This window comes from Macaca thibetana, chromosome 15 (assembly GCF_024542745.1).
Source record: "Macaca thibetana thibetana isolate TM-01 chromosome 15, ASM2454274v1, whole genome shotgun sequence".
Taxonomy (NCBI): Eukaryota; Metazoa; Chordata; class Mammalia; order Primates; family Cercopithecidae; genus Macaca; species Macaca thibetana.
Genome location: NC_065592.1, coordinates 106,556,100 through 106,581,881, shown reverse-complemented (window position 1 = coordinate 106,581,881; position 25,782 = coordinate 106,556,100). Strand labels below are relative to the sequence as shown.

Below are 25,782 nucleotides of genomic sequence, written 5' to 3'. Positions count from 1 at the left end.
AGCCGGGCAATTTCAAAATATGTGGATATTCAGAAACACACTTCTAAACAACATAAGAGTGAAGAAGAAATCTCAAGAGAAATTAAAAAATTATTTGCACTACATGAAAATGGAAATACAAATAATGCCTTCAAGAAGTTTCTCACTTCCCCTATGGGAGCGTGTGTCTTCCCTACAGACATCAGTCAAAGCTGAACAGGGAGCCTCCAGGAAGGGACTCTGACATGGCTACAGTTTTGTGTGGGGCACAGTTGCATACAGCACTCCGTGAAACATTTCTCATTCCCAATTAGGTAGCTGAGACTAGTCATGGAGGCCAGGGAGGGCATCCCTTCCTCCTGATGGACTGAGTGGGGATTGGTCATAGGAGGCACCCTGCAAAATTGTATCTAAACCCCTCTCTGGAGGCCAGGATAAATCTGAATGGGCCATGGAACTAGGAAGATCCTGGATGGGAGCCAGTGGTCAGGAAGGCCTTGGGGACTGCTTAGACGGGGCCAGGTATGAAGGCCTCAGAAGGGTGCCTTGTTGCATGGGTCTGGTTGGCCTGTCGAGTCTCCAAAAATGTTTGTAAGACTCCTGGTTAGGAGAGACTACTGCACGTGGCTATCAAGTAAAGGCCCCAGGGATGTGCCCTACTTTCCACTCCAGTCCAAAGCACTGCTGGTCATCAGAGGCACCAGAAAATAAAGGGCATCCATACTGGAAAAGAGGAAGTCAAATTGTCACTGTTTGCAGATGACATTAAAAAGAAAATTTAAGAATTTCTTAAATAAAAATGGAAACACAATATACCAAAATTTATGTTACATAGCAAAAGCAGTACTAAGAGGGGTAGTTTGTAGAAATAAATCCCTATATAAAAAGGTAGAAATATTTCAAATATAATGATGCACCTCATGGAACTAGAAAAGCAAGAATAAATCAAACCCAAAAATTATAGGAAGAAGAAATACTAAAAATCAGAAAAAAATAAATAAAATTGAGACTGAAAATATGAAAGATCAACCAAATGAAAATGTTGTTTTGAAAAATAGACAAAATCAACAAATCTTTAAGTAGACTAAGAAAAAGAAAAAACGGAATAGAATCAGAGGTAAAAAGCAGACATTACAGCTGATGAAACAGAAATAACAAAAGATCATTACAGACCATTATGAACAACTTACATCAACAAATTGAAAACTTGTAAAATAGATATATTCTTGGATGCATATAACGTACCAAAATTGAACCATGAAGAAACAGAAAACCACAATAGAACAATAATGAATAATGTTACTGAATCAGTAATAAAAAGTCTCCCAGAAAAGAGGAGTCCAGGACCAAATGGCTTCACAGATGAATTCTACCTAACTTTTAAAGCTAATGCCAATTATTCTCAAACTATTCTGAAAAATCAAAGGGAGAGAGAATGCTTCCAAATCTTTTCTAAGGCCAGCATTATCTTGATATCAAAACCAGACAAAGACACAACAAAAGAAAACTATAGGCCAGTATTTTTTATGAACATAGATGCAAAACTCTTTTTAAAAAACTAGAAAACAAAATCCAACAGCACAGAAAAAAGATTATACACCATGATCAGGTGGCATTTTTCCCCAGGGATGCAGGATGCTTCAACATACAAATAGCAGTAAATGTGATACATCACATACATCCCATCGAGAGAATAAAGGACAAAACCATGTGATTATCTCAATAGACACAGAAGTAGCATTTGATAAAATTCAACATCTCTTTGTGATTTAAAAAAAAAAAAAAACCCTCTCAACAAATTAGAACATACCTTAAAACATTAATGTTCATGTATGATAAACCCACAGTTGACATCATCGGAATAGGGAAAAGTTGAAAGCCTTTCCCCTAAGATCTAGAACAAGACAAAGATATCCACTGTCCGCTAAGATCTTTCCTCTAAGATCGAAAACAAGACAAGGATATTTACTTTCACCACTTTTATTGAAAGTCCTAGACAGACCTATTAAAAAAGAGAGAAATAAAGGGCATCCATACTGGAAAAGAGGAAGTCAAATTGTCACTGTTTGCAGATGACATGATCTTATATTTAGAAAAACCTCAAGACTTCAATAAAAAGCTGTTAGAACTGATTATTTCAGCAAAGTGGCAGGATACAAAATCAACATACAAAAACCAGTAGCATTTCTATATGCCAAAAGTGAAAAATCTGAAAATCAAGGAAGCAATTCAATTCACCATAGCTACAAAAAATATAAAATACATAGGAATAAATTTAACCAAAGAGGTGAAAGATCCGTACAATAAAAACTGTAAAACACTGATGAAAGAAATTCAAGAAGACACAGAAAATGAAAAAATATCTTATATCCATGAATTAGAAAATGTAATATTGTTAAAATGTCCATACTACCCAATGTGAGCTACAGGCCCAACACAATGTCTATCATAATAGCAATGACATTCTTCACAGATTTAGAAAAAGCCTAAAAGCCACAAGAAATCCTGAATATCCAAAGCAATCCTGAACAAAAAGAACAAAGCTGGAGACATCACAGTATCTGACTTCAAAATATACTACAAAGCTGTAGTGATAAAAAATAAAAATCATGGTGATGGCATAAAAATGGACATATACACCAAAGAAACAAAATAGAGAACACAGAAACAAATCCCCATATTTATAGTCAACTGATTTTCAACAAAGGCCCCAAAACATACATTGGGGAGAGAACAGTATGTTTAATAAATGGTGCTGGGAAAACTGAGTAACCATATGCAGAAGAGTGGAACTTGACCCTGATCTCTCACCATATACAAAAATCAACTCAAAGTGGATTACAGACTTAAATGTAAACCTCAAAATTATGAACCTACTAGAACAAAACTTAGGTAAAATCCTTCAGGACATTGGTCTAAGGAAAGATTTATTGAGTAAGACCTCAAAAGCACAGGAAACCAAAGCAAAAATTGACAAATGGGATTACATCGAGTGAAAAAGTTTCTGCACAGGAAAGGAAAAAATCAACAACGTGAAGAGATAACCTACAGAATGGGAGAAACTATTTGCAAAGCATTCATCTGATAAGGGATTAATAATCAGAATACACCATGATGCTCAAACAATTCAATCAAAATATAATAATAATAATCTGATTTTAAGTGGGCAAAAGATCTCAACAGACATATTTCTCAGAAGAAGAAAATCAAATGGCCAACACATACATGAAAAAAATGCTCAACATGATGATCACAGAAATGCAAATCAAAATCACAATGAGATATCCTTGCACCTGAGTTAAAGTGGCTATTATCAAAAAGACAGAAAATGACGAATGCTAAGGAGGATGTGGAGAAAGGGAAATGCTCATACACTGCTGGTAGGAATGTAAATTCGTACAGCTACTTTGGAAAACAGTATGGAGATTTCTCAATAAAACTAACGATAGAACTGCTATGATCCAGCAATCACACTAGTTGGTATGTGGCCAAAAGATAGGAACTCAGTGTATCAAAGAGATATCTGCATACCCATGTTTATTGCAGCAGCACTATTCCCAATAGCCAAAATATGGAATCGACTTAAGTATCCATCAACGAATGAATGGGTAAAGGAAATGTGGTATATCTGCACAATGGAATATTATTCACCTAGAAGAAAGAATGAAATCCTGTCGTTTACAGCAACATAGATGGAACTGGAGTTAAGTGTTTCTATGTTCAGTGAAATAAGTGAGGCACAGAAAGGCAAATATCAAATGTTCTTACTCATATGTGGGGCTAAAAAAATGGGAGATAGTGAATAGCATGGTGGTTACCAAAGACTGGGAAGGGTAGTGGGAGGAGCGTATGAAAAGGGGTTGGTTAATGGATATAAAAGTACAGTTAGATATAAGGAATAAGATCTAGTATTTGGTAGTACAATAGGGCAACTATAGTTAACAGTAATTTATTTTATATTTCACAATGTACTCAACATAAGGAAATGATAAATGTTCAAAGTGATGAATATCCCAGTTACCCAGATTTGATCATTATGTACTGTATGCTTGTATCAAAATATCACTGGGACTCCATAAATATGTACAACTATTATGTACTCATAAAAAATAAAAATAAATTTAAAACCAAATTACTAATTGTTCTAATTAATGGACATAAGATATATTTCCATTTATTTGTGTTTTCTTTTTCTTTTTTTTTTTCGAGACGGAGTCTCACTGTGTCGCCCAGGCTGGAGTGCAATGGTGCAATCTCGGCTCACTGCAACCTCCGCCCCCCCGGGTTCACACCATTCTCCTGCCTCAGTCTCCTGAGTAGTTGGGACTTTACCAAAGAGACATCATAAGACAGAAATTGGGCCAGCTGTTGAGAATTCAGAGATGAAGACAGAGCTCTTGGCTTAATGGAGTCCTGATGTTAGTGATGATTATATTAAGGCAATTTCTGTAAACTGCTCGATTTCCCTCCCTCCAGCATCTTGGCTGGATGTAAGTGATTGTGTTCTTTTATGTGAAGCTACCCTGGATCCCTGCAATAGTGTTATTCACTGAGCATGAATAATGGATTGGTTATTGGCAATTCTGTAGAGCAGGAATGACTATTAGCGAACTTGGAGCTCACTAAAGGGATATCAGTTACTGGAATGTCAAGAGGACATATCAATCAAGAGCTCTCATAATAAGGTAATAAAATTCCATGTGTTATAAAAAATATATTATGATGAGTGTATAATGTGACTTTTTTTTTTTTTTTTTTTTTTTTGACGGACTCTCTGTCACCCAGGCTGAAGTGCAGTGGTATGATCTCGGCTCACTGCAAGCTCCACTTCCCGGGTTCAAGCCATTCTCCTGCCTCAGCCTCCTGAGTAGCTGGGACTACAGGGGCCCACCACCATGCCTGGCTAATTTGTGTGTGTGTGTGTGTGTGTGTGTGTGTGTGTGTATTTTTAGTAGAGACGGGTTTTCACCATGTTAGCCAGGATGGTCGTGATCTCCTGACTTCGTGATCCGCCTGCCTCGGCCTCCCAAAGCGCTGGGATTACAGGTGTGAGCCACTGCGCCGGCTTCATTTTAGTTTTCATAGCAATTACCCTTCTCTGAGATTATCTGGTTTATATATTTAAGTGATTTTTTGTCTCCCCCATTAGAATGTAAACTCCATTAAAACAGAGTTCTTGTCTGCCTTTTTCACTGGTATAGCTCTAGTATACAATAGGTGCTGAAAGGCTATTGGATGTGTAAGTCAATGGAGGAATGAATGGATCAAGAAATATTTGCTCTGAGGGATACAGATGGAAAATATAAACCATGATTTCAAAACGCTCACTTTCCAGTTGAGGAGACAGCATGTCTACAACTGAAAATGTGGCAAGGGCATGATGTACGAGGATGACGGGCAGATGACTTCTGTGGATGATCCAGAGAAGGAGCCATCACTGGGGACAACCCAGATCAGGAACAGCTTCATAGAGTACGTGTAGCGTGTCTTTCAAGGGGGCCTCTCCTGTGAAGCTTCCTGGATGCTGGGATCAATTATCGTGCTTGAGAGACCAGGTGAGGCTACACAGAAAAAATACCCTGCATGACCTGCCCTACCAACCTCTCCACAACACTCCAGTTTCTCACAGCTCATTCCTGCTCCGGGACTTTTCCATTTATTTACTACCCCATTGCCCTGGAGTGCTCTTTGGCTAGACCGAAGAGTAGACTCCTCATCTTCCAAGTCTAACCCCCACCATAATCCGTGAGAATGCGTGCTATCTGAAAATTTCCTGTCTGTGCTCTTAACATCTTTGTAACTAGAATGAAAGCTCCATGCAGTACTGGTCTTTGTATCGTGCTTGAGTTATCCCCAACACCGAGCACAGTGCTGCGAATTGTGTCCTGTGTTTAATAAATGAGTGAATCAATGGCCTTGAAGAATGGACTTTGAGGGACGTGGTGCAGGCAGGAGGAAATTGATGAGCAAACATGAGGACATACCAGAAGAGGAGAGGGCAGATATCAAAGCTGGGGGAGAAGAAACAATTTGGTTAGGCTTAAGTACAAGGGGCAAGAAGGGAAGGGATGAGAGATGAAATTGGAAAAGGGAGCAAAGGTTGGATTTTGAAGGACCTTAAACGGCAAAGAATTCAAGCAGGGGAGATATAATCATGTTTGTGATCTGAAAAAGTCTTACCCACATACCAGCTTAGCCAGTTGAGAAACATACTAAATAAATGACACTTTTAATATCAGTGCTGCTACCACTGGCCGCATCAAGGAACTGGAGCTGAGACTGAGAATGCAAGCTGTGTTGAAGGGACTCTTTTCATTGGCATAAGGTAATCTTAAATTGATTTAATGTTGAAAAATCATAATAGTAAAGATTTTTTTTTACTTTTTTTTTTGTGAGACAGTCTCACTCTGTTGCCCAGGCTGGAATGCAGTGACATGATCTTGGCTCACTGCCACCTCTGCCTCCTGGGTTCAAGTGATTCTCCTGCCTCAACCTCCTGAATAGCTGGGATTACAGTTGCGTCCCACCATGCCCAGCTAATTTTTGTATTTTTAGTAGTGACGGAGTTTCACCATGTTGGCATTTTGGCCAGGCTGGTCTCAAACCCCTGACCTCAAGTAATCCGCCTGCCTCAGCCTCCCAAAGTGCTGGGATTATAGGCATGAGCCACTTCACCTGGCCTAAGATATTATTATAACAATTCAAAATTAAAGAAATGCATCATTCCTTATAACATTTCACTGGTTCCAAAACTTGGAAGCAACTAAGATCTTCTTCAATAGGTTAATAGACAAACAAACTGTGGTAAATACATACAATGAAATATTATTCAGCAATAAAAAGAAAGGAACTACCATGCCATAAAAAGACATTGAGGAATCTTAAATACATATTGATGAGTAAGAGAAGTCAGTACAGAAAAGTAGTTGGAATTGGCTAGCAGCAGTGGCTCACACCTGTAATCCCAGCACTTTGGAAGGCAAAGGTGGGAGGATCATGAGGTCAGGAGTTCAAGACCAGCCTGACCAACATGGTGAAACCCTGTCTCTACTGAAAATATAAAAATTAGCTGAGCATGATGATGCGTGCCTGTAATCCCAGCTACTCAGGAAGCTGAGGCGGGAGAATCGCCTGAACCCAGGAGGCAGAGGTTGCAGTGAGCCAAGATCATGCCACTGCACTCCAGCCTGGGCAGCAGAACAAGACTCAATCTCAAGAAGAAAAAAAAAAGTAGTTAGAATCATACAGTATGTATGTTGGTATTATTTTTCCAGGTATATTATAAACTTCACATGGGCAATGTGTATTCCCTACTTCATGTAATGTATAATATGTACAATATGTACCTGGTATAATGTATAATATGTACATATTTAATAAATATTCATTATAAATATTCACAAATAAATATACATAATAAATGTTATCTAATCAACCACATAATTAGAGATTTTTTTTTACCACCTTTGAGTAATGCAATAGGAACAATCTATCAAAAAAGAAAAATAGTCAAATTTAAATGAAACAAAACACCTGCCAAATTATTAAATCAAGTTTTTTATTTTATGGGTCAAATGCAAATATTCTTATAGCTTTTATTGCACATATGTATTGGCTGTCACAGTTAAAGAAGATACAACTCTCAACTTCAATAAAATTTGTTTCAATATTCAATAAAATTTCAATATTATAAGAAAACCAAAATGTTGTGTTAGTATCAGGACAGTTGCGAGTGTACATATTTGTGATTTCATGTGCACAGTGAGAGTTTGACTCTTTCATCCTCACTCAAATACTTTTTCATCCCATGACTGTTGGGCTTTTTTTTTTTTTTTTAAGATTACAACTCTATCAATACTGGGATGTCTGTTCAAGCTAGCTAACTAAGTATGTTGATTAACTTCTCCACTCTTGGCTGGGCGCGGTGGCTCACACCTGTAATCCCAGCACTTTGGGAGACTGAGGCGGGTGGATCATGAGGTCGGGAGATCGAGACCATCCTGGCTAACATGGTGAAACCCCGTCTCTACTAAAAATACAAAAAAATTAGCCAGGCATGGTGGCGGGTGCCTGTAATCCCAGCTCCTCCGGAGGCTGAGGCAGGAGAATGGCGTGAACCCAAGAGGCAGAGCTTGCAGTGAGTAGAGATCGTGCCACTGCACTCCAGCCTGGGTGACAGAGCAAGACTCCGTCTCAAATAATAATAATAATAATAATAATAATAATAATAATAAGCCAGGCGTGTTGGTGCACGCTTTAATCCCAGCTACTTGGGAGGCTGAGGCATGAGAATCGCTTGAACCTGGGAGGGGGAGGTTGCAGTGAACCAAGATATTGCCAATGCACTCCAGCCTGGGCCACAGAGTGAGAGACTCTGTCTCAAAAAAAGGAAAAAAAATGAACCAATTTATTCAAAGACTACAAGGGTGGAGAGACTTGGATAGCATACAGGATATTCACAAGCAATTTTGGAAGAAAAATGGCAGATGAGTGCATTCTGTTTTTCAAATCACAGCTCAGAGTCCTCCCAGGAAATGGCTGCAGTGTCTAGGGAGCTATCTTTCACGAACTCTAGTTTCAGAGTGGGCAGGTACCTGGAAGAACATTTTTTCCCCAGCATCCCTTTATTTATTGATACATCAGTGAGAATACTACCACAGCCCAATGACATTTATCATTTCTGTTGGCAGTGTCTCTGAGAGCAAGTTGCAAGATTTCCAAGCCTTCAATGAGTCTTCCACTGACATTTAGCTTAATTTTGACAAGTATATCTGACTACTGCAATGTGTTAATGATCAAGGAGTATGTCAAATTATGACATGTCTACTGCAGGAAATTATGGAGTAATACAGACAGTATGCACTGGATCAACCATTGTCTATGCCTGGTATTATGACAAAAAGTGATTGATTTTGGCATCAAAATTAAAGTGTTCATCTGGCTCAACTGTTCTTTGTACACCGTCCTTCATTATGACAAGTACGTATAGCAAAGATACTGCCTTCAGTGTGAACTGTTGATTATTGATTAAGCAGATCACATTTGGATAGGCTGCAGTTTCTGCGGGTCTAATGGATGGGATCCTTCTGAGAATGCTAGAATAGGGAATCATGACACCGAGCCACTTCAGTCATAAACCTTATTCTTGCACTTTTTTTTCTTGCTGGTAATTTTGTGTAGCAGGTTGGGAAAGCTACACGATGCTAGTATAGATGATACACCCATAATTTTGATAATGAGTTCTAGTATGTATTTTTCTTCTTGTATCTTTCCTTCCTACCATGATACTAGTAATTTGTAAGGGATCTGTGTAGTTTGAATGTATTTGAATAACTTTAGCTCTACAGTCTGATTTGACCCAAAGAAGCCAAGAGGACATAAGTATTCCCATTTAGAAGCCCAAAGTCAGTGAGATGAAACCCAACATCAAGAAATTGAAGCAAAGTTACTTGTGGATAAAGAAAGCGTTAGGTAGCTTGGCTAGAGCATAATTAGATTTTCTGGCTTTCAAAAATTTGGATTACAATAAGAGGAAATTTTATGCTATTTTTACAGTTTTCAGTACAAAGGGGTGTGTATCTACAAACAATAAAGTTGACATATTTGAGTACCTTTTAAAAAAACATTAATCATAACCTATTTATTATTTATTAAAAGGACCAGGTGCTAAACCTTGGAAGAATATTAAGGCAAGAGTATTAAGGCATTAATACAGATGTAATATAATACAGATGTAATATAATGCATAAAAGTGTTCATTATTCACCAGTGCTTAAGATGGCCCACAGAGGTTGTTCTACCAGGCGTACAGAAATCTTTCTCAATATGCCTGTTTGTGAGCAGGATCAATAGTTTTGCACTGCAGGCACATATTTCATTTTGTCAAATATTTTTGCAACCTCCCCTCTACTAAATAGTTTAATCACTACATCTACACAAACTACTTGGTCAGTGAGGGCCCATTTCACTTGTGTCTTCCAGAAATATTTTGCATTACCCCAAACAAATGACATCTTCCAGCAAATCTTCCTCAGATGTAAAAATAAAGTTTCCAAAACACTGGCAAATAAAATTACTACCTTCAGACCTTTTCTATAGTTAAAAATAACAATAAAAAACTATGAATTTACATAGAATTCAAACCACTGTGTTTATAGCCACAGTCCTCCACACAATTTTCATGACACTAGTGGTAAAATCATGTATAAGCAACATTCCTTTATTCCTAGAAAGTGTTTATATTTCAAAAGCACTTTATTTTTCCTCAGATATTACCCTGAAGAAATTTGGAAAGAAACTGAAATTGCCTGCAGTTGTAGCCCATTCACCTGTAAAGAATATAAAATTCTCCCCATGAACTGGTCATTCCAGTATCACACTTAGAAGTCTGAGAAAAGTGCAAGAGGTTAATAGGCTTCCTTTTTCCATTTTCTCTTTAATTAGAAGAATTGGTAAGAACTAGTAGAATTGGTATCATGTTTTTCTTAAATGTTTGGTAGAATTCTCCACTGAAGCCATTTAGACCTAGCGTTGGAGTCCTTGGGGAAAGGTTTTAAATTACAGCTTCCATTTATTTAATAGATACAGGGCTATTCTGGCTGTTTCTTTTTGAGTGAGACTAGCTAATTGTGTCTTCAGAGGAATTTGTCCACTTCATCTAAGTTGTCAAATCTGTTGGCACAATGTTGTTCATAACTACCATTTATTATCTCTTTAGCATCTGTTGAATCTGTTGCTATGTTACTTCTTATTCCTGATAGGTTATTTTTGTTTTCTCTCTCTTTTTTTTTTCCTGATAAGCCTGAATAGAGGTTTATCAATATTATGAACCTTCTCAAAGAGACAGAGTTTGGTTTCATTTATTTCCTGTAAATGATTTTAGCCTATTTGTATTGTGTTGATTTGTTGATTTCTACACTGATGCTTTTTACTTCCTTTCTTCTGCTTACTGTTGTTTCTTTTTTTCTTTTCTAGTTTTTTTTTTGGTTTTTTTTTTTTTTTTTTTTTTTTTGACAGAGTTTTGCTCTTGTTGCCCAGGCTGGTGTGCAATGGCACAATCTTGGCTCACTGCAACCTCCACCTCCTGGGTTCAAGCAATTCTCCTGCCTCAGCCTCCTGAGTAGCTGGGATCATAGACATGCACCACCATGCCCAGCTAATTTTGTATTTTTGGTATTCAAAAAATTCCATGTTGGTCAGGCTGGTCTTGAACTCCCAGCCTGAGGTGATCTGCCTGCCTCCATCTCCCAAAGTGCTGGGATTACAGGCATAAGCCACTGTGCCTGGCCTTTTCCAGTTTCTTAAAGTGGAAGCTGAGGTCATTGATTGAAGGACTTTCTAATTTTCTTATATAATTTTCTCTAAATGTCATATGAGGGCAATTCCACTAATTTTGAAGTGTTGTGTTTTATTTTACACTCAGCTCAAAATAATTTATAATTTGTTAGTTCTATTTTGACTCACAAGAAATGTAAAATTGTTTTATGTAGTTTCCAAATACGTAAGGAGATTCCAGATGTCTTTCTGTTATTGACTTCTTTTTAATTCCATTGTCGGTAGAGCAATACACTGTAAGAATTGAATCATTTTAAGTTTATTGAGACTTGTTTTATGGACTAGAATGGTTAATGCTCCATGTGTGTTGCAAAGAATGTGTATTCTGCCATTTTTGGTATATTCTATAAATGTCAATTAGATCAAGTAAATCATGTCTTTTATGTTTGCATTCTAACTACACATTTCATCTTATTGAGAAATAAGTGTTAAAATCTCAGACTATAACTGTGGATTTATCTGTTTATCCTTGCCATTATATCAATTTAATCTTGAGATATTTTGAAGCTCTGTTATTAGGTGCATAAACATTTAGTTGTGTGCATCTGCTGGAGGAAGTAGTCCTTCTGTCATTATGATTGATCCTCATTACCCCTTGCAACATTCTTTGTCTAAACTCTACTTTGTCTAATATTAATATAGCCACTCAGTTTTCTCTGGATTCATGTTAGCATAATATTTTAAAAATTCCTCTTATTTTAACTTAATTGTGTCTTTGCATTTAATGTGGGTTTTTGGTGGATGGACTATAGTAGTCTTCCTTTTTAATTCAATCTGACAATCAGTTTTTAATTGGAGTGTTTGGAACATTTACAGATACGATTATTATTGATATAGTGGGATTTATTCTATCATTTTGCTATTTCTTTTTATTATTTCATTTTCTTTTTCTGCTTTCTGTTAAACAAATTAAATTTTTTTTTAATGATTCAATTTGGCCAGGCATGGTGGCTCACGCCTGTAATCCTAGCACTGTGGGAGGCGTGCGCGGGCGGATCACGAGGTCAGGAAATCAAGACCATCCTGGCTAACACGATGAAACCGTGTCTCTACTAAAAATACAAAAAATTAGCTGGGGTTGGTGGTGGGTGCCTGTAGTCCCAGCTACTTGGGAGGCTGAGGCAGGAGAATGGCATGAACCTGGGAGACAGAGCTTGCAGTGAGCCAAGATCGCACCACTGCACTCCAGCCTGGACAACAGAGTGAGACTCCATCTCAAACAAACAAACAAACAAAAAGATTCCATTTAATCTCCTTTGCTGATTTATTGGCTGTAACTCTCTTTAGTGGTTGTTTATAGGATTCATATTATGCATCTTTAACTTATCTTAGTTTACCTTCAAGGGACATTCTACCACTTAACATATACATCCATACCTCATTTTTTTTTTCCTTTTTGAGATGGAGTGTCACTGTGTCACCCAGGCTGGGGTACAGTTGTGCACAGTGAGTGACAGGTCACTCACTGTGAACACTGGATTCAGCTTCTCCCCGTGCTGTTTGACTCATTCTGCAGAAGGTGAGAATTTATCTGAAGGAATTTACATATTTTTATGTGGCAATGTATTCCTGAGAAGATACCAAATTCTTTCTTCTACATGAAAAATACAGCATGAAACTGATACGAGAGCATATAAATGATGATTTTCTTTTAAGTTTCCAGGAACATCACATGTATTATATTACTGAGGAGAAAAACATCATTTTATGCCATGAAAAACTTTGGATATCCTTGAATAATGTTGATAAAAACACTGCATTTATTTAGTATTCATCATGGCTATATTTAGAGTGTATATTTTTAGTATTTGTCATCTTGCTAAACAAACTTCTCAATCTCACTTAAAAAGTATTTTCCAAAGTTTTTGAAATTTCTCCACAAAATAAGAAAAAAAAACAAAAAAGCAAGTATTGAAAGTCAAATAGGTTTGAGAAATATCATGACACACGTCCTTCTTGCACATCATAAAGCCTCTAACGCTTTTCATAGTAAACCAATAAATGAAACTCAGACTTCTTGCTTTGCTTAATCAAAAAATTAAAGTTTTCCAAACTTCTTTGACTACAGAATCTTTTCTTTTGACAATAAGTATTTGTCATTGCACACTTTGAGAGGTATTGCTCTACAAAAGTCACTGCATGGCACCACTAAAATATGGCGACAGATAAAATGGACAAAGGTCATACAGTGAAAGCTTCAAAGCAAAGAGAATGAATACATAAAAATATATATATATATATGAGGATGTTTACTTTTTAGATTACAGTTTTCAGATTGTTTGTCTTAAATAAGCCAGTCTGCTTTCACAATAATTCTACTTTTAATCCATTTTCTGATGAGCCATTTGTCATCATGAGAACAATATAGTAAAAGTTTGTTACACTAGGGATTAAGATATTAGAGTTTCTATTCAAGATTCCCTCATACTGGAAGAGGTTTGCTTAAATTCCATGATTCTATGAGATGAGTCAAATCTGAGGTGCAGGCTCTGCACCCTCCCAGGCCTGCAGGGGCTTTGCACCTTCTTGTGGAACAGTCGCCAGCTGTCATTGCTTCCTTCATTCTTAGGTCACTGCCTTCAGTCAAGCCTTTTTTTTTTTTTTTTTCTTTTAGATGGGGAGTTTTGCTCTTGTTGTCCACTGCTTGAGTGCAGTGGCACAGTCTTGGCTCACTGCAACCTTTGCCTCCCAGGTTCAAGCAATTCTCCCGTCTCAGCCACCTGAGTAGCTGGGATTACAGGCACTTGCCACCACACCCGGCTAATTCTTTTTGTATTTTTAGTAAATACAAATAAATTCAAAATAAAATTTTTGTATTTTTAGTAGAGATGGGGTTTCATTATATTGGCCAGGCTAGTCTTGAACTCCTGACCTTGGGTTATCCACCTGCCTTGGCCTCCTAAAGTGTTGGGATAACAGGAGTGAGCCACCACTCCTGGCCCCAAGTCAAGTCTTTTTCACAGACTCTGTTCACTATAAAACTAAGGTGGACAACTGTCATGGACAGAATTGTGTTGCCTCAAATGTATGTTGAAGTGCTCACCTCTACTACCTCAGAATGGGGCTGTATTTGGAGATAGGACCTATAAAGAGGTAACTGAGGTAACATTAGGTTATATGGGTGGGCCCTAATCAGTAGGACTCCCAAGGTCTGGGATCCCACAGCACATTTGTGAAGGGAAAGTCTTACTCGCCGGGCCCCGAAGCATAATTTCCTCCCATCGCTGTTTTTTTGTGAAAAATTCTGAATACATAATTTTGCCCCTAAATAAATATGGTGTGGACATTTTTCTGACTAGGAAGTTAGTAGGATATTCGCTTTTCTAGCATCTTTTTTTGGATGACTTTTTATGGTTACAAAGTCACTCAGAAGAGTTCATCCTCCCAAAACCTCCCTGGACCACTGTCCCCACAAATGACATTGAACTCACAACACCAAGGAACTCACCACTAGGTAAATAGGTGCTTGACTGTGATTTAACACCTGAATCACTAAAATTGATTGCAATAATTATCCAAAGAAAAACAGCCAAGTGCAGCAGTAACGACAACCTCTGAACTCTCTCCACGTCTCCTCCGGGACAGCCTCTGAGCTCTCTCCACGTCTCCTCCGGGACAGCCTCTGAGCTCTCTCCACGTCTCCTCTGGGACAGCCCCTGAGCTCTCTCCAGGTCTCCTCCGGGACAGCCTCTGAACTCTCTCCACGTCTTCTCGGGGTCTCCCATGGGATCTGATCACCTTTCAGTTCAGGCATCTCCTGTGAGCAGCCCAGTTGGCTACTCTGAGTTCTGGTGGTAGCTGTCCTTGGTTTCTCTGAAGTGCCTGGAAACCATCCTTTCTGTTACCCATTGTAGTGCCTACGTGGCTTAGCAGGAGCCCTACCCTGCTTTTGTTGCCCAACCAATGCCTATGCGATAGAGCTAAATTCCCATTCAGCTTTAACTCTGCTTAGTTTTAGAAAACAGGATGTCTGGGGTCAGAAGTTCCTTCTTAGGACTAAACTGGCTGAAGCTGGCAAAATCTGCAGTGGCAGCTTGGCTTCTGAAAAACCTCTAGCTTCATTATAATCCAACTTCCATGTTAAACGACGCTCCTACTGGCACCTTTACAATTGACAATCACCATGACAATGGCCAGAAGAGACCAAAAACAGACAGAAAAGAGGTGGCTCTTTGATTCCAAAAAAACCTACCTCCCTTCCCAAGAAAAACTATGAATATTCCTCCCTTTCCTCTTAATACCCAGCCCCTTCATTAAGAATCCTCAGTTCTCAGGCTCTGAGAAGTTGATTTGCAGGCTATGCTCCCTCTTCTCCAATTCCATGGCCATTGAAAATTGCCCATACTGTTTGATACTCACTCTCGGTTTCATATTTTGGCTTCACACCAAACAAGAAAGAGCCTTTTTGGGGTAATTGGGACCCTGATTCTATTCCCACATAGAAACTGTTCCCACTCACTACTGGCTTAGCAGAACACACAAACTGTCAGCTGGCTCCATTACAATGACTTGACTTTTAATTCTCAATTGTTTCTGTTCCTAAGATTTTAGGACTTTTTACCAACTCATAAAAAAAAAAAAGTCTTTGGGAGGCCGAGGCGGGCGGATCACAAAGGAGATCGAGAGGCATAGTGAAACGTCTTACTAAAAATACTAAGTAGTGCTGAGGCAGAATGGCGGGAACCCGGGAGGCGGAGCTTTGAGCCGAGAACTGCACTCTAGCCTGGGCAAGAGCGTGAGACTCCGTCTAAGTCTTTTCTTAAGGATAGTAAGTTCTTAAGGATGTTTTTTTCTCCAAGGAAACAATTCTCCTCTTTGCTGAGCAATAATAGAGGTTTTAATATTAAATAAGTATACAAAGTAAAGGAAACAGACAAAAATGTCTTCACAGCAAGGCTGTTAACAGATTTCTTTCTTTCTTTCTCTTTCTTTTCTTTTTTTTTTAGATGGGGTCGCACTCTGTTGCCCAGGCTGGAGTGCAGTGGCACAATCTCAGCTCACTGCAACCTCTGCCTCCTGGGTGTAAGTGATTCTCCTGTCTCAGCCTCCCAAGTTGCTGGGATCACAGGCGCCTGCCATCACGCCCAGCTAATTTTTTTGTATTTGTAGTAGAGACAGGTTTTTAACATATTGGCCAGGCTGGTCTCAAACTCCTGACCTCAGGTGATCCACCCACCTTGGCCTCCCAAAGTGCTGGCATTACGGGCGTGAGCCACCGTGCCTGGCCAGATTTCAAATATATGTACAGAAAAAAGAAAAACTTTCAAATACTTGTTTAGATAAGTACTCATATTTAAAAAAAAAACAACCAAGCCTAAATCCCTAGATTTACAATTTTTAAAGAACAAGAAAAGCAATGTAATTCACAGAATAAAATCTTTTGGAGTAAAGTAATGTAATTCTAACAAACTGGTAAATCTAGGCAAGAAATGGCTTGCCCAAGTAACAGACCTAGTAGATGGAGAGTTTATCTGACTCCAGAAACCACACTCTACAAAATAAGCTTATTGACGTGAAGTACGTATATAATCTGCAACTGGTGTGAAACTGGCAGAAATTCAAAGAGCAGTGGTCTTGCTCATGATGTTCAAAGGCAATATTTCAACTGAGGGATGGCTTTGTGAATTGAAGTGGTCACTGGAGAAACATGGTTGAGATTGTGAACCATAGGGAACGGGGTGGTAATTCTGGATTTTCGGCATAGAAAAGAAAGAACTGCAAACATCATTACAGCGAAAGAGGGTGAGGCCCTCCTAAAACGGACTGCATTTCACCAGAAGCACTGATCCAGGGGGGCAGCTGAAGCACAAAAATGATTAGAACCGGAGTGATGCCACCCATCACTTTTTTTTTTTTCTCGCTCTGCCGCCCAGGCTGGAGTGCGGTGGCGCAATCTCAGCTCACTGCAAACTCCACCTCCCAGGTTCACGCCATTCTCCTGCCTCAGCCTCCGGAGTAGCTGGGACTACAGGCGCCCGCCACCACGCCCGGCTAATATTTTTGTATTTTTAGTAGAGATAGGGTTTCATCATGTTAGCCGGGATGGTCTGGATCTCCTGACCTCCTGATCCGCTCACCTCGGCCTCCCAAAGTGCTGGGATTACAGGCGTGAGCAGCCACCGCGCCCGGCCGATGTCACCCACGTTTCTTAGGAAAGACGTCAGCAGTCTCTAAATCCTCACCGACTGTGCCTGGCACAGCATTATTTTACCGCTTTCTGGGATTTATTTTACCGCTTTCTGGGATTTATAGTTGGCATCATTTGCACAGTGGCAGCGTGACGTGACTGTGGAGAGCACAGAAGGCGTGTCCCCGGGGAAGTGGGCTCTTCTGGTTACAACATGGTGCAGGCCAGCCCGCTGCAAAGAGGGAAGGTGCCGCAGCAAACCTCTGAGCAACCAAAAAGAAGAGCACCTGCTTGGAAAAAGTGACAAGCCACGAGGCCATGGGCCCAGTTACAAGGATTAATTGTGTTACATGAATGGTTATAAACCTGACCAACCTCAGAAAGTATATGGAGGAGGCAATTATCAAGCCCCTTGATGGTCTGTGGTTGGATGCCACATGCTTTGATAACAGTGCGAGCATGGCAGAAAATGTAGCTGTGTATGTAGGGGAAACCTCCAGGAATTTTTTTCTGTAGGAGTTCTTTGTAAAATAATAATGCAACTGGCAATTAAAATTCCCCGGACTCCAAGTTATGCCTGCAGTTCTCTAGTCTTTGCTTTTTCACCTATTGTCAACACATCCTTGACACAATTCAATAGGTGAGTCAGGCGCAGTGGCTCACATCTGTAATCCTAGCACTCTGGGAGGCCGAGGCTGTTAGATCACCTGAGGTCAGGAGTTCGAGACCGTCCTGGCCAACATGGCGAAACCCCGTCTCTACTAAAAACACAAAAATTAGTCGGGTGTGGTGGTGGGTGCCTATCATCTCAGCTACTTGGGAGGCTGAGGCAGAAGAATCACTTGAACCCAGGGGCCGGAGGTTGCAGTGAGCCAAGATCACGCTACTTCACTCCAGCCTGAGCAAAAGAGTGAAACTCCGTCTCAAAAAAAAAAAAAGTTCAGTAGGTTATTTGTGCAAGCTTATCAAAGATGTTAAGAAATTCGTCTTCCTTATTCACTTTGCCACCTTGCCTTCTCGCTAATATGGCCCTCTGTGTTGGGGGTAAATGTGGTTTTTCTAGGTCTGTGCTCTGGGAGCTAGAGCAGGGACGGACCCTGGGGTGGGGCCAGGATAAGCCAGTAGGCCCCTTTAGGCCTCTCGAAGGGGTTGGAATGTCAGAGTCTCCTGGGTCACGGCACCACTTATGGCCCCCTCACACACACTTCACCCCCTTTTCAGTTCTCTGTCTGCATCCCCTGTAGCTCTACAGAGTCCCACCATCAGAAGCCTCTGCACACACACGCATACCCTGTTCCATTCATCCAGAACTACTTCTTTGAAGCTGAGAGACACGTAGGTGAGACAGACAAAGGCAGGTGACCCAGGAGCAGGGTCTTTCACTCATTTGGGCCAGGGAAGTTCACGGACCTCAGCAGCCTCCATGAAGGCTGCCCCCCCGGCTCCCCACCCCCACCTACACATGCACAGAGCTGGAAGGTCTGTCCCCACCGCCACTCCAGAGTGCGAGAAAGGGAGAGGCAGTGGGATGGGGACTCTGTGCTTTGCATGTTGGCTGAGCTAAGAGGGCCCATCTCCATCCCAGCCTTTGTAAGGGAGAGAAGGGGCTTCCCAGGGGCAGGCATTATCTATTCTCCACCAGGATACCCAGGGTCAAGACTTCTCCCACTTCTGAACTCAGGGCCCAGCACTCTCCCACCCAAACTTCCACTATTTTGTGACACATGAAGCTACTGGGCTGTGGCACTTCCTGGAGCCTGCATGGCGATGTTCAGCCCTGTGACATCTCTGCAAACCTTCTCCCTAGAGCTGCATAAACTTTGAGGTAGAGAGTAAGTAGTGGAAAGACGGGTTGAATCGTATTTCAGAGTGGGCTCTTCATAGGTTTTTCTCATCTTGATTTTAGAATTTTTTGTTGTTTGTGTAAAGACAGTGTTATGGAAACGTAAGGTTCAGTGAAGGAACTCAGGATGAAGGTGGGCTTACAGCACCACTGTCAGCACCTTTCCTGTTGCTTCTAGAAACCAAGCCCACACCAAGCATGTCACAAATAAAAGCCATCACCCTCTTATGAATAAAAAACCATATATATTGTGGAATATTAAATGTTCTGCGTGTACTAACATGAGAGAAAATATTTTTTCTCTACATAGAGTGAATTTTTTCTTGGGGATTTGTTTTTCTCTAAGGAAGGCTAAAAATGAATTTGTGACTGACCAAATTAGATACCTCCCCGAAGAAGACAGTGCCTGGGACAGTGGTGATGGTGGCTGGAGGTACCAGGTGTCTTCGGCCAGTGCTGAGGGGGACTGACTGGGGATACAGCTTTCTTGGGGAGGAAGAGTTGGGGATGTCGCAGGCCCCATTGCTCATTGTTGCACCGGACACTTTTCAAGGGCTGTTGATCTCTGATTTGCCTCTCTCTGTTGGGACAACTCTGGCTCTTGAGAGTGGCTTGTTGACTGCTGGCGGCATAGCTCAGCATTCTGCTGTGTTCTGAGTAGAAGGGGTGCCTGTGGTTGCAGGGAAACCCACAGACTGGGGCTTGAAACTCCTGTTTGTGCTGATTTACCTTCGAGGCATGGCGTGCGTGGCAGAGTGACATCTTCTCCTCCAGCATCTGTCCAACTGCTGTCATGAGCCCCTGAGCTTCAGCACTGCTGCTGTACACACAGGACCTGTTTTTTCCTGTTTTTTGGCTCTCGTCAGTGACTGGTGCTGGCTTGCTTTTTTTCTTTGAGAAAACCCGCTGAAAAAATTGCTTGATGTTTTCTCCAAAGTGGCTTATTGAAGGAGGCTGTTTCTTTGATGGCAATGGCTGGACGCCTTCATCCTGACGGGTGTCCTCTGTTTTCCTGACCGGGCTAGGTTGAGGAGTCCTCAATCCTTCAAGCCTTTCTTCATGTTTTTCTAAGTTGGGCTTCCTAGAGTTCTCACTCTTGTGAAGAGGGGGAAACATCGGGCTTTGTCTCTTGCATGAGACTTGACAGTTTGGGTTCTTGGGCTCCCTGTGCCCCAGGTTGCTCCTTCTGGCTGCCATGAGGTCACGTAGCTCCTGGGAAGCCCGCATGTTCCCAGCAGGCATGCTCTGGAGATGGCCCTGGGGCACTTGAGGAGCCAAATTCTCTGTAACAAGGGGCAGAACAGACGCTTGCCCATCTGGAAGGAGCACAACAGCGGCACAAACTTGAGGCTGGGTCTCTGACTTCGTGGCCATTCCAGGCTCAAATTCACTAATAACCTCCTCCATAAGACACAGCTCTCTTGGATCTTGGGAGACAGACATTTTAGGGAGTAAAGAACTTTTGCTGGTCCCTGGAGCCTCAAAACCACGCACATCATCACCTGTGGCTTGGAGGTTTGCCAGCATACGGGTTCCCAAGGGGACTCTGGGTTGTGGTTCTGCCTCCCTGGTCTCCCCAGCCCTTGAAGACTGGGCTCCTAAGCTCCTGCTCTGCTGGGTGCTACCTGTGAGGCTGTATGTGAGGGGCTTAGATGGCCACCTGCCCTCCTGTGCAGCTGGAGGAGCCTTCAAGGGCCCATGATCATTCCAAGATGGGATCCCTGGCGGGGCCCTCTGGAACTGCTTACATGCAGCGGAAGAGGCCAGAAGACTGTCTGGCATGTCAGATGCTTTGGTCAGCACCTGCTGTCTCAGACTTGCCATCGGTGGTTCTCTAAGGAACGTGGCCACCTCAACTTTTGAGCCGGCCCCAGGTTCACAGGTGGCTGAGGAGGGACCGGCAAGCTGTGTAAGAGACAAGGACGAAACCTTTTCCAGTTTAAAGCACTGAATGGGTTTGAGGACCCTGAGGGGTAGACCCCACCTGTGTTTGGCCCATAACCTCCCAATATGGGCTCCCAGCACCTGCTGCATACACGGCTCGAGGAAGGGAAGCACCTGGGCTGTGTTCACACAGGCTTTCCCACTTTTCGGGGGTGCTAGATTGCTGGTCTTCACGTGGGTGTTAGACACGGGAAAAGCCTGGTTGACAGCAAGCCAGGATCGACGCACACTCACGGGGATCAAGCCCTCATTGATCTGGCCCAACTTCCTGCCAACATGGGCTTTCAGGACGTTTTCTATACGATTCCTCTCTGTGCATCTTAATAAATCACTTCCCGAGTCACTCCTCAAGGGCTTCCTCAAGTCCCTTTCTGACTCCTCAGAGGTCGCCCCCAGAACCTTCCCTGGGAAGCTTTCCATGCCCCTGGATAGATTTTGCGGGGTCTGCCCCAGAATTTGCCCCAGATGTGGGCATGGGTCCCTCTCCAGCTGGAACTTCACCTTCTGTGCCTCCTTGCTGCTTTCGCCTGTGGACGTGGAGGACTGCCAGGGCCTGGGTTTGCCCTTGGCCTGACTTGTCCCTGACGATTCGTCCCGAAGCTGCATCAGATCCAGAGACTCTTGGATCCTTCCTAGGTTGCCCTGGTGTTGAATGAACCACTTTTGAATGTGTTGCTCCAGTTGTCTCCGGAGTTCAGGACTGATCGGAAAGTTCTCAGGCAGAATGGATGTCAAGCTTTCCTGGGGAAGGTTAGGAGTGGAGACACTAAACACATCCTGAGATTTTTGGACCCTAGGGGGTAAAGCCAACCCACCTTCTAGTTGTTTCCTCAACAAAGGCCATTCAGGGTGTTGAGTTTCAGGTAGGCAAAGAGCTTGCACTTTAATCTGCGACGCAGGGCAAGCTACTCCAGAGTTATGAATCGGGGATGGAAAAGCAGGAGATAGGACTGGGAAAGAGGATTGAAGATGGGCCTGAGCCTCGGCCTGAGCCATAGGTATGGGCCGGAATTGGGGTGTGGATGAAATAAAGGGTTGGGACTCGGGCCCCAGATGGGACAGGGGCTGGGCCTGGAAAAGCAGTGGGGACATTGTAGTCTCCCTTTGCATTGGGCAGACATTGGAAATTCCATTGAACAAGAAAGGAGGAGACTGTAAAGTGTAAGACCTTTCAGTGACCCAGGCATTAGCCACCAGGGATTCGCTGTGCAGAGAGGGGAGGCCCCAGAAAAGCTGGCTATAATTCTTCTGAAAACTTTCCTGCAAGATCCTAGGATCTGAGAGCTTCTGAGGACTGGGCAGCTGTTTCGAGTTCTTGCCCATGTTCCAGAAGGGTTTTGGGGTTGTGGGGTCCTGCTCAGCATCCAATGATTTAACCAAATTCCCCAAAGAATTCAAGTGCTTTTCTGGGCTCATTTGTTTTGGAAATGATCCATTGTTTTCTTTTTCCTCCGAAATGTTGACTTTGGCTCTTTCTATGACTTGTATACCCATGACATTCTGGCCATCAGAGTTGAGTAAAAACGGGCTACCAGCTTCCATCTGACAGGTCTCTGGTGGGTGGCGGGAAAGATGATCTTGCTGGACTGACGAGTTGAAGACGCACCAGGTTCTGGTAGTCTCCTGCCACCAGGAGAAGGCAGAAACTTGACTGTTTGAGCCGCCAAGGCCTGAGATGGCTGGGACAGAAGCCACCAAATCCTTACGCAGAGACAAGCTTTGAGGGACGGTGCCCAGTGGAAGTGCCACTGAGTCACAGTGAGATGGAATTATCAGAGTGGAGTCCTGCAGGGGAGGAGCAGGGAAAGCTTTCGGAGGAGACGGACGATCAGAGGTGTGTGGTGGGTGAGGGAAAAGTGCAGGTGGCTCGGGTGAGGGGCTTTCTGGGGGAAGGGAAGGTTCTGGTGCCTGGGAGGCACTTAGGGAGGAGACTGAAGTGGTCATTGGGCCTGGTGATGGGGTGGAGGCCAGATCCTGAGGATGCTTGGTTCGAGGATCCGGGGAAGCTAATGGGGAAAGCATGGGAGCAGCATCTTCCATAGTCTCATGAGAGGACCGGGAGTCTCCATCAGGTGCTCTTTTGCCCACCTCACCTGGGGGGTCTGGACCGGAGAGCTGACCAAAGTCACCTTTGTCAGGGTGTGGCCCCAGGAGGCTGCAGGAGACAGGAGGCACAAGCTGCAGCCAGGAGCAGGTAGGGCCAGGGGCAGAGTGGGAGCTCGGGTCACAGCCCCTCCACCACCCCACATCCTGACTGCCCAATTCTCCTGCTACCCCTTGCCCCAAGGTTTTACTCCCATCCTCTGTCCCTCTGGTCTCCCCATCCCAGGTCAGCTCCAGGCTGCCTACGGCCCTGGGGCCCCAGCCCTGGTAGGAAGGATGCAGGGAACAGGAAGTGCCTCACCTCTGCAGTTGTGAAAACAGGTCCCAAGTCTCCTCCAGGCCTCTCGGGCACGCTCTACAAGCTGGAAATCAGGAGACTGGGTGAGGGCAGTGCAGGAGGGGCCTGGGATCTCACAGGAGGATGAGTGCATGTTTCTTTAGGGAAGACCATGGGGAATTAGACCCTGGAACTCGCACATCTGTGTCCAGAGCCACATGGCCCGGAGGGTAATAGCAAGGCATGGCAGGCAGGGCTTTGTCATTCACAAAGGGCTTCCACACACGGACCCCCCCACCCCCACAGTCCTCACAACTGCCCTGTGGGGACAAAGGACTGGGGTGGTCTCAAAGAGGAATCAGCCTTAGCAGAGTTGAACAGCTGTTCCCAGGGGCCAGGAGGCCCCCTCACCCCCCTCCCATCCAGGCAGGCGTTGTTCTCCCCACTACACACACACTGCCCCCTGCTGGGTAAGGCCCAGTCCCTGGCCTACCAAGGCTTCATTCCGGCTCAGAATCTGAGAAGGACCCGGGGTTCTGATTTCCTTCCTATGAGCCCCCGCCTCGGGCTTCTTCAACTGACTTCTTCAGAGTCAGTTCCCTCCGGGGCAGACGAGATCAAATTAACTCTAGTGTGCCCTGGCAGAGCCTTACCTCTCAGACTGTGGTTTTTCATCCTGCCTCTGGGCCTCCCTCTCCGCCCTACTGGACACTGGGAGACAAGATGACGCGGGGAGACAAGATGACACTGGGAGACAAGAAAGGGGGAGGAGCTAGGACCGGCTCTCAATCTCCGCCCCCAGCCCGGCCGCGGCACGCTGCACTCATGAACCGCGTGGCTCTCTGGCTCAGGGAGCTCTGTGTGCTTCCTCCCACTCATGTTTAAATGGATGACAAACTGCTTTTTTTCTGGCAGAGGGGGCCGGGCGCGGTGGCTCAAGCCTGTAATCCGAGCACTTTGGGAGGCCAGGGCAGGTGGATCACCTGAGGTCAGGAGTTTGAGACCAGCCTGGCCATGGTGAAACCCCGTCTCTACTAAAAATACAAAAATTAGCCGGGCGTGGTGGCGGGTGCCTGTAATCCCAGCTACTCAGGAGGCTAAGACAGGAGAATAGCTTGAACTCGGGAAGCAGAGGTTGCAGTGAGCTGGTATCCCTCCATTTCACGGCAGCCTGCGCGACAGAGCGAGACTCCGTCTCAAAAATAAAATAACATAAAAATCATACACACACACACACACACACACGGATTTTCAATATGAGGTCCACCACGGGCGCTGTCAGTCCCGGTTCCTCTGCTCGAGGAACTCACAGGCTCAGGCCCGCAGGCACCGCTGAGCTGTCAGATAGGATTCTGCTTCCCAGGAGTCCAAAGGAGACGCCAGGCCCCGATGGGAGGCCCTCGGGGGCTCAGCACAGCCCCCAGATCACCCCATACGGAGGAGAGTGGGCCCCGAGCCATCTGCCCCAGGAAGGGGCTGATGAGCCAGGGCTCAGGGTCTGGCCTCGAACAGAGACCTCCCCCGTCTCATGACCGTTCCTGGCGCTGAGTCCACGGGTTTGATTTTTGTCTTGACGCCTCCTGCGCTCCCCCACAGGCGGACTGAGAGCTTGGGATGGAAATCCCAGTACACGATCCACCCCTACCAACCCTGGCTGCCCTGCCTCTCCCTGGAAGGATGATGTTCTGGTCTCTCCTGAGACTTCCCATCGCAGAAGTCTCTCCACTGGATTTGGAAAAGTAGAACTAATAAGAAAAAGAAAGGAAAGAATCAAGCTCTGTGGGTCCGGACTGAGGGCTCCTTACCTTTCTCTTCCCAGGCGATGGTGAGGGTGGGTCGTCATAACGGAGGTAAGAGAAGTAGGGGAATAATAGGAAGAAGAACCCCAGGGCAAACACCAAGGTGAGGAAGATATCCAACACCCATGGTGTGGAGCTGGGGGCGTTTAGCGACGAGGCACTAAGTAATTTTAGAGGAAAGGGGAGATTCTCCATGTGAATAGGCGCGTTGCTTTCAAGCAACTGAGCTCTGGGCATCCCCGTGGAGACTAGGGACTGGGGCCCAGGCCTGCGTCACAGAGCTGGGGCCTTCACATCACAAAGGCTCCTTTGTTGGGGAGGGGCAGCGGGAGGGGGAGGGGGAGGGGCAGCGGGAGGGGGAGGGGCAGTGGGACGG

The 25,782-nt window shown here is 43.6% G+C and overlaps 2 protein-coding genes and 1 long non-coding RNA gene across 8 annotated transcripts in view; 2 read left to right on the top strand and 1 right to left on the bottom strand.

Moving 5' to 3' along the window:
* ZNF484 (zinc finger protein 484) overlaps window positions 1-25,782 on the top strand; it is a 133,682-nt gene that overhangs the window by 66,563 nt on the left and 41,337 nt on the right. The window lies entirely within an intron of this gene.
* On the top strand, window positions 4,094-10,928 carry LOC126937722 (uncharacterized). The gene is made up of 3 exons (XR_007719828.1): window positions 4,094-4,664; window positions 5,315-6,304; window positions 8,670-10,928. It is a non-coding gene; the product is annotated as an uncharacterized LOC126937722 (long non-coding RNA).
* LOC126937713 (putative spermatogenesis-associated protein 31C1) lies at window positions 19,512-25,709 on the bottom strand. The gene is made up of 4 exons (XM_050761356.1): window positions 25,413-25,709; window positions 24,261-24,354; window positions 23,632-23,692; window positions 19,512-23,382 (listed from the first exon to the last, which is right to left on the bottom strand). The coding sequence occupies exons 1-4, from the start codon at window positions 25,641-25,643 to the stop codon at window positions 19,662-19,664; spliced, it is 4,107 nt and encodes a 1,368-aa protein (XP_050617313.1). The 5' UTR covers window positions 25,644-25,709; the 3' UTR covers window positions 19,512-19,661.

Bases quoted from the DNA above. Each gene is read 5' to 3' on its own strand.
- LOC126937713 (XM_050761356.1), bottom strand. From the start codon at position 25,643: ATGCCCAGAGCTCAGTTGCTTGAAAGCAACGCGCCTATTCACATGGAG. The intron at 23,693-24,260 runs GTAAGGCTCTGC...CCTGATTTCCAG, and splicing joins GAAAAACCACAGTCTGAGAG to CTTGTAGAGCGTGCCCGAGA. The intron at 23,383-23,631 runs GTGAGGCACTTC...TGTCTCCTGCAG, and splicing joins CTGTTTTCACAACTGCAGAG to CCTCCTGGGGCCACACCCTG.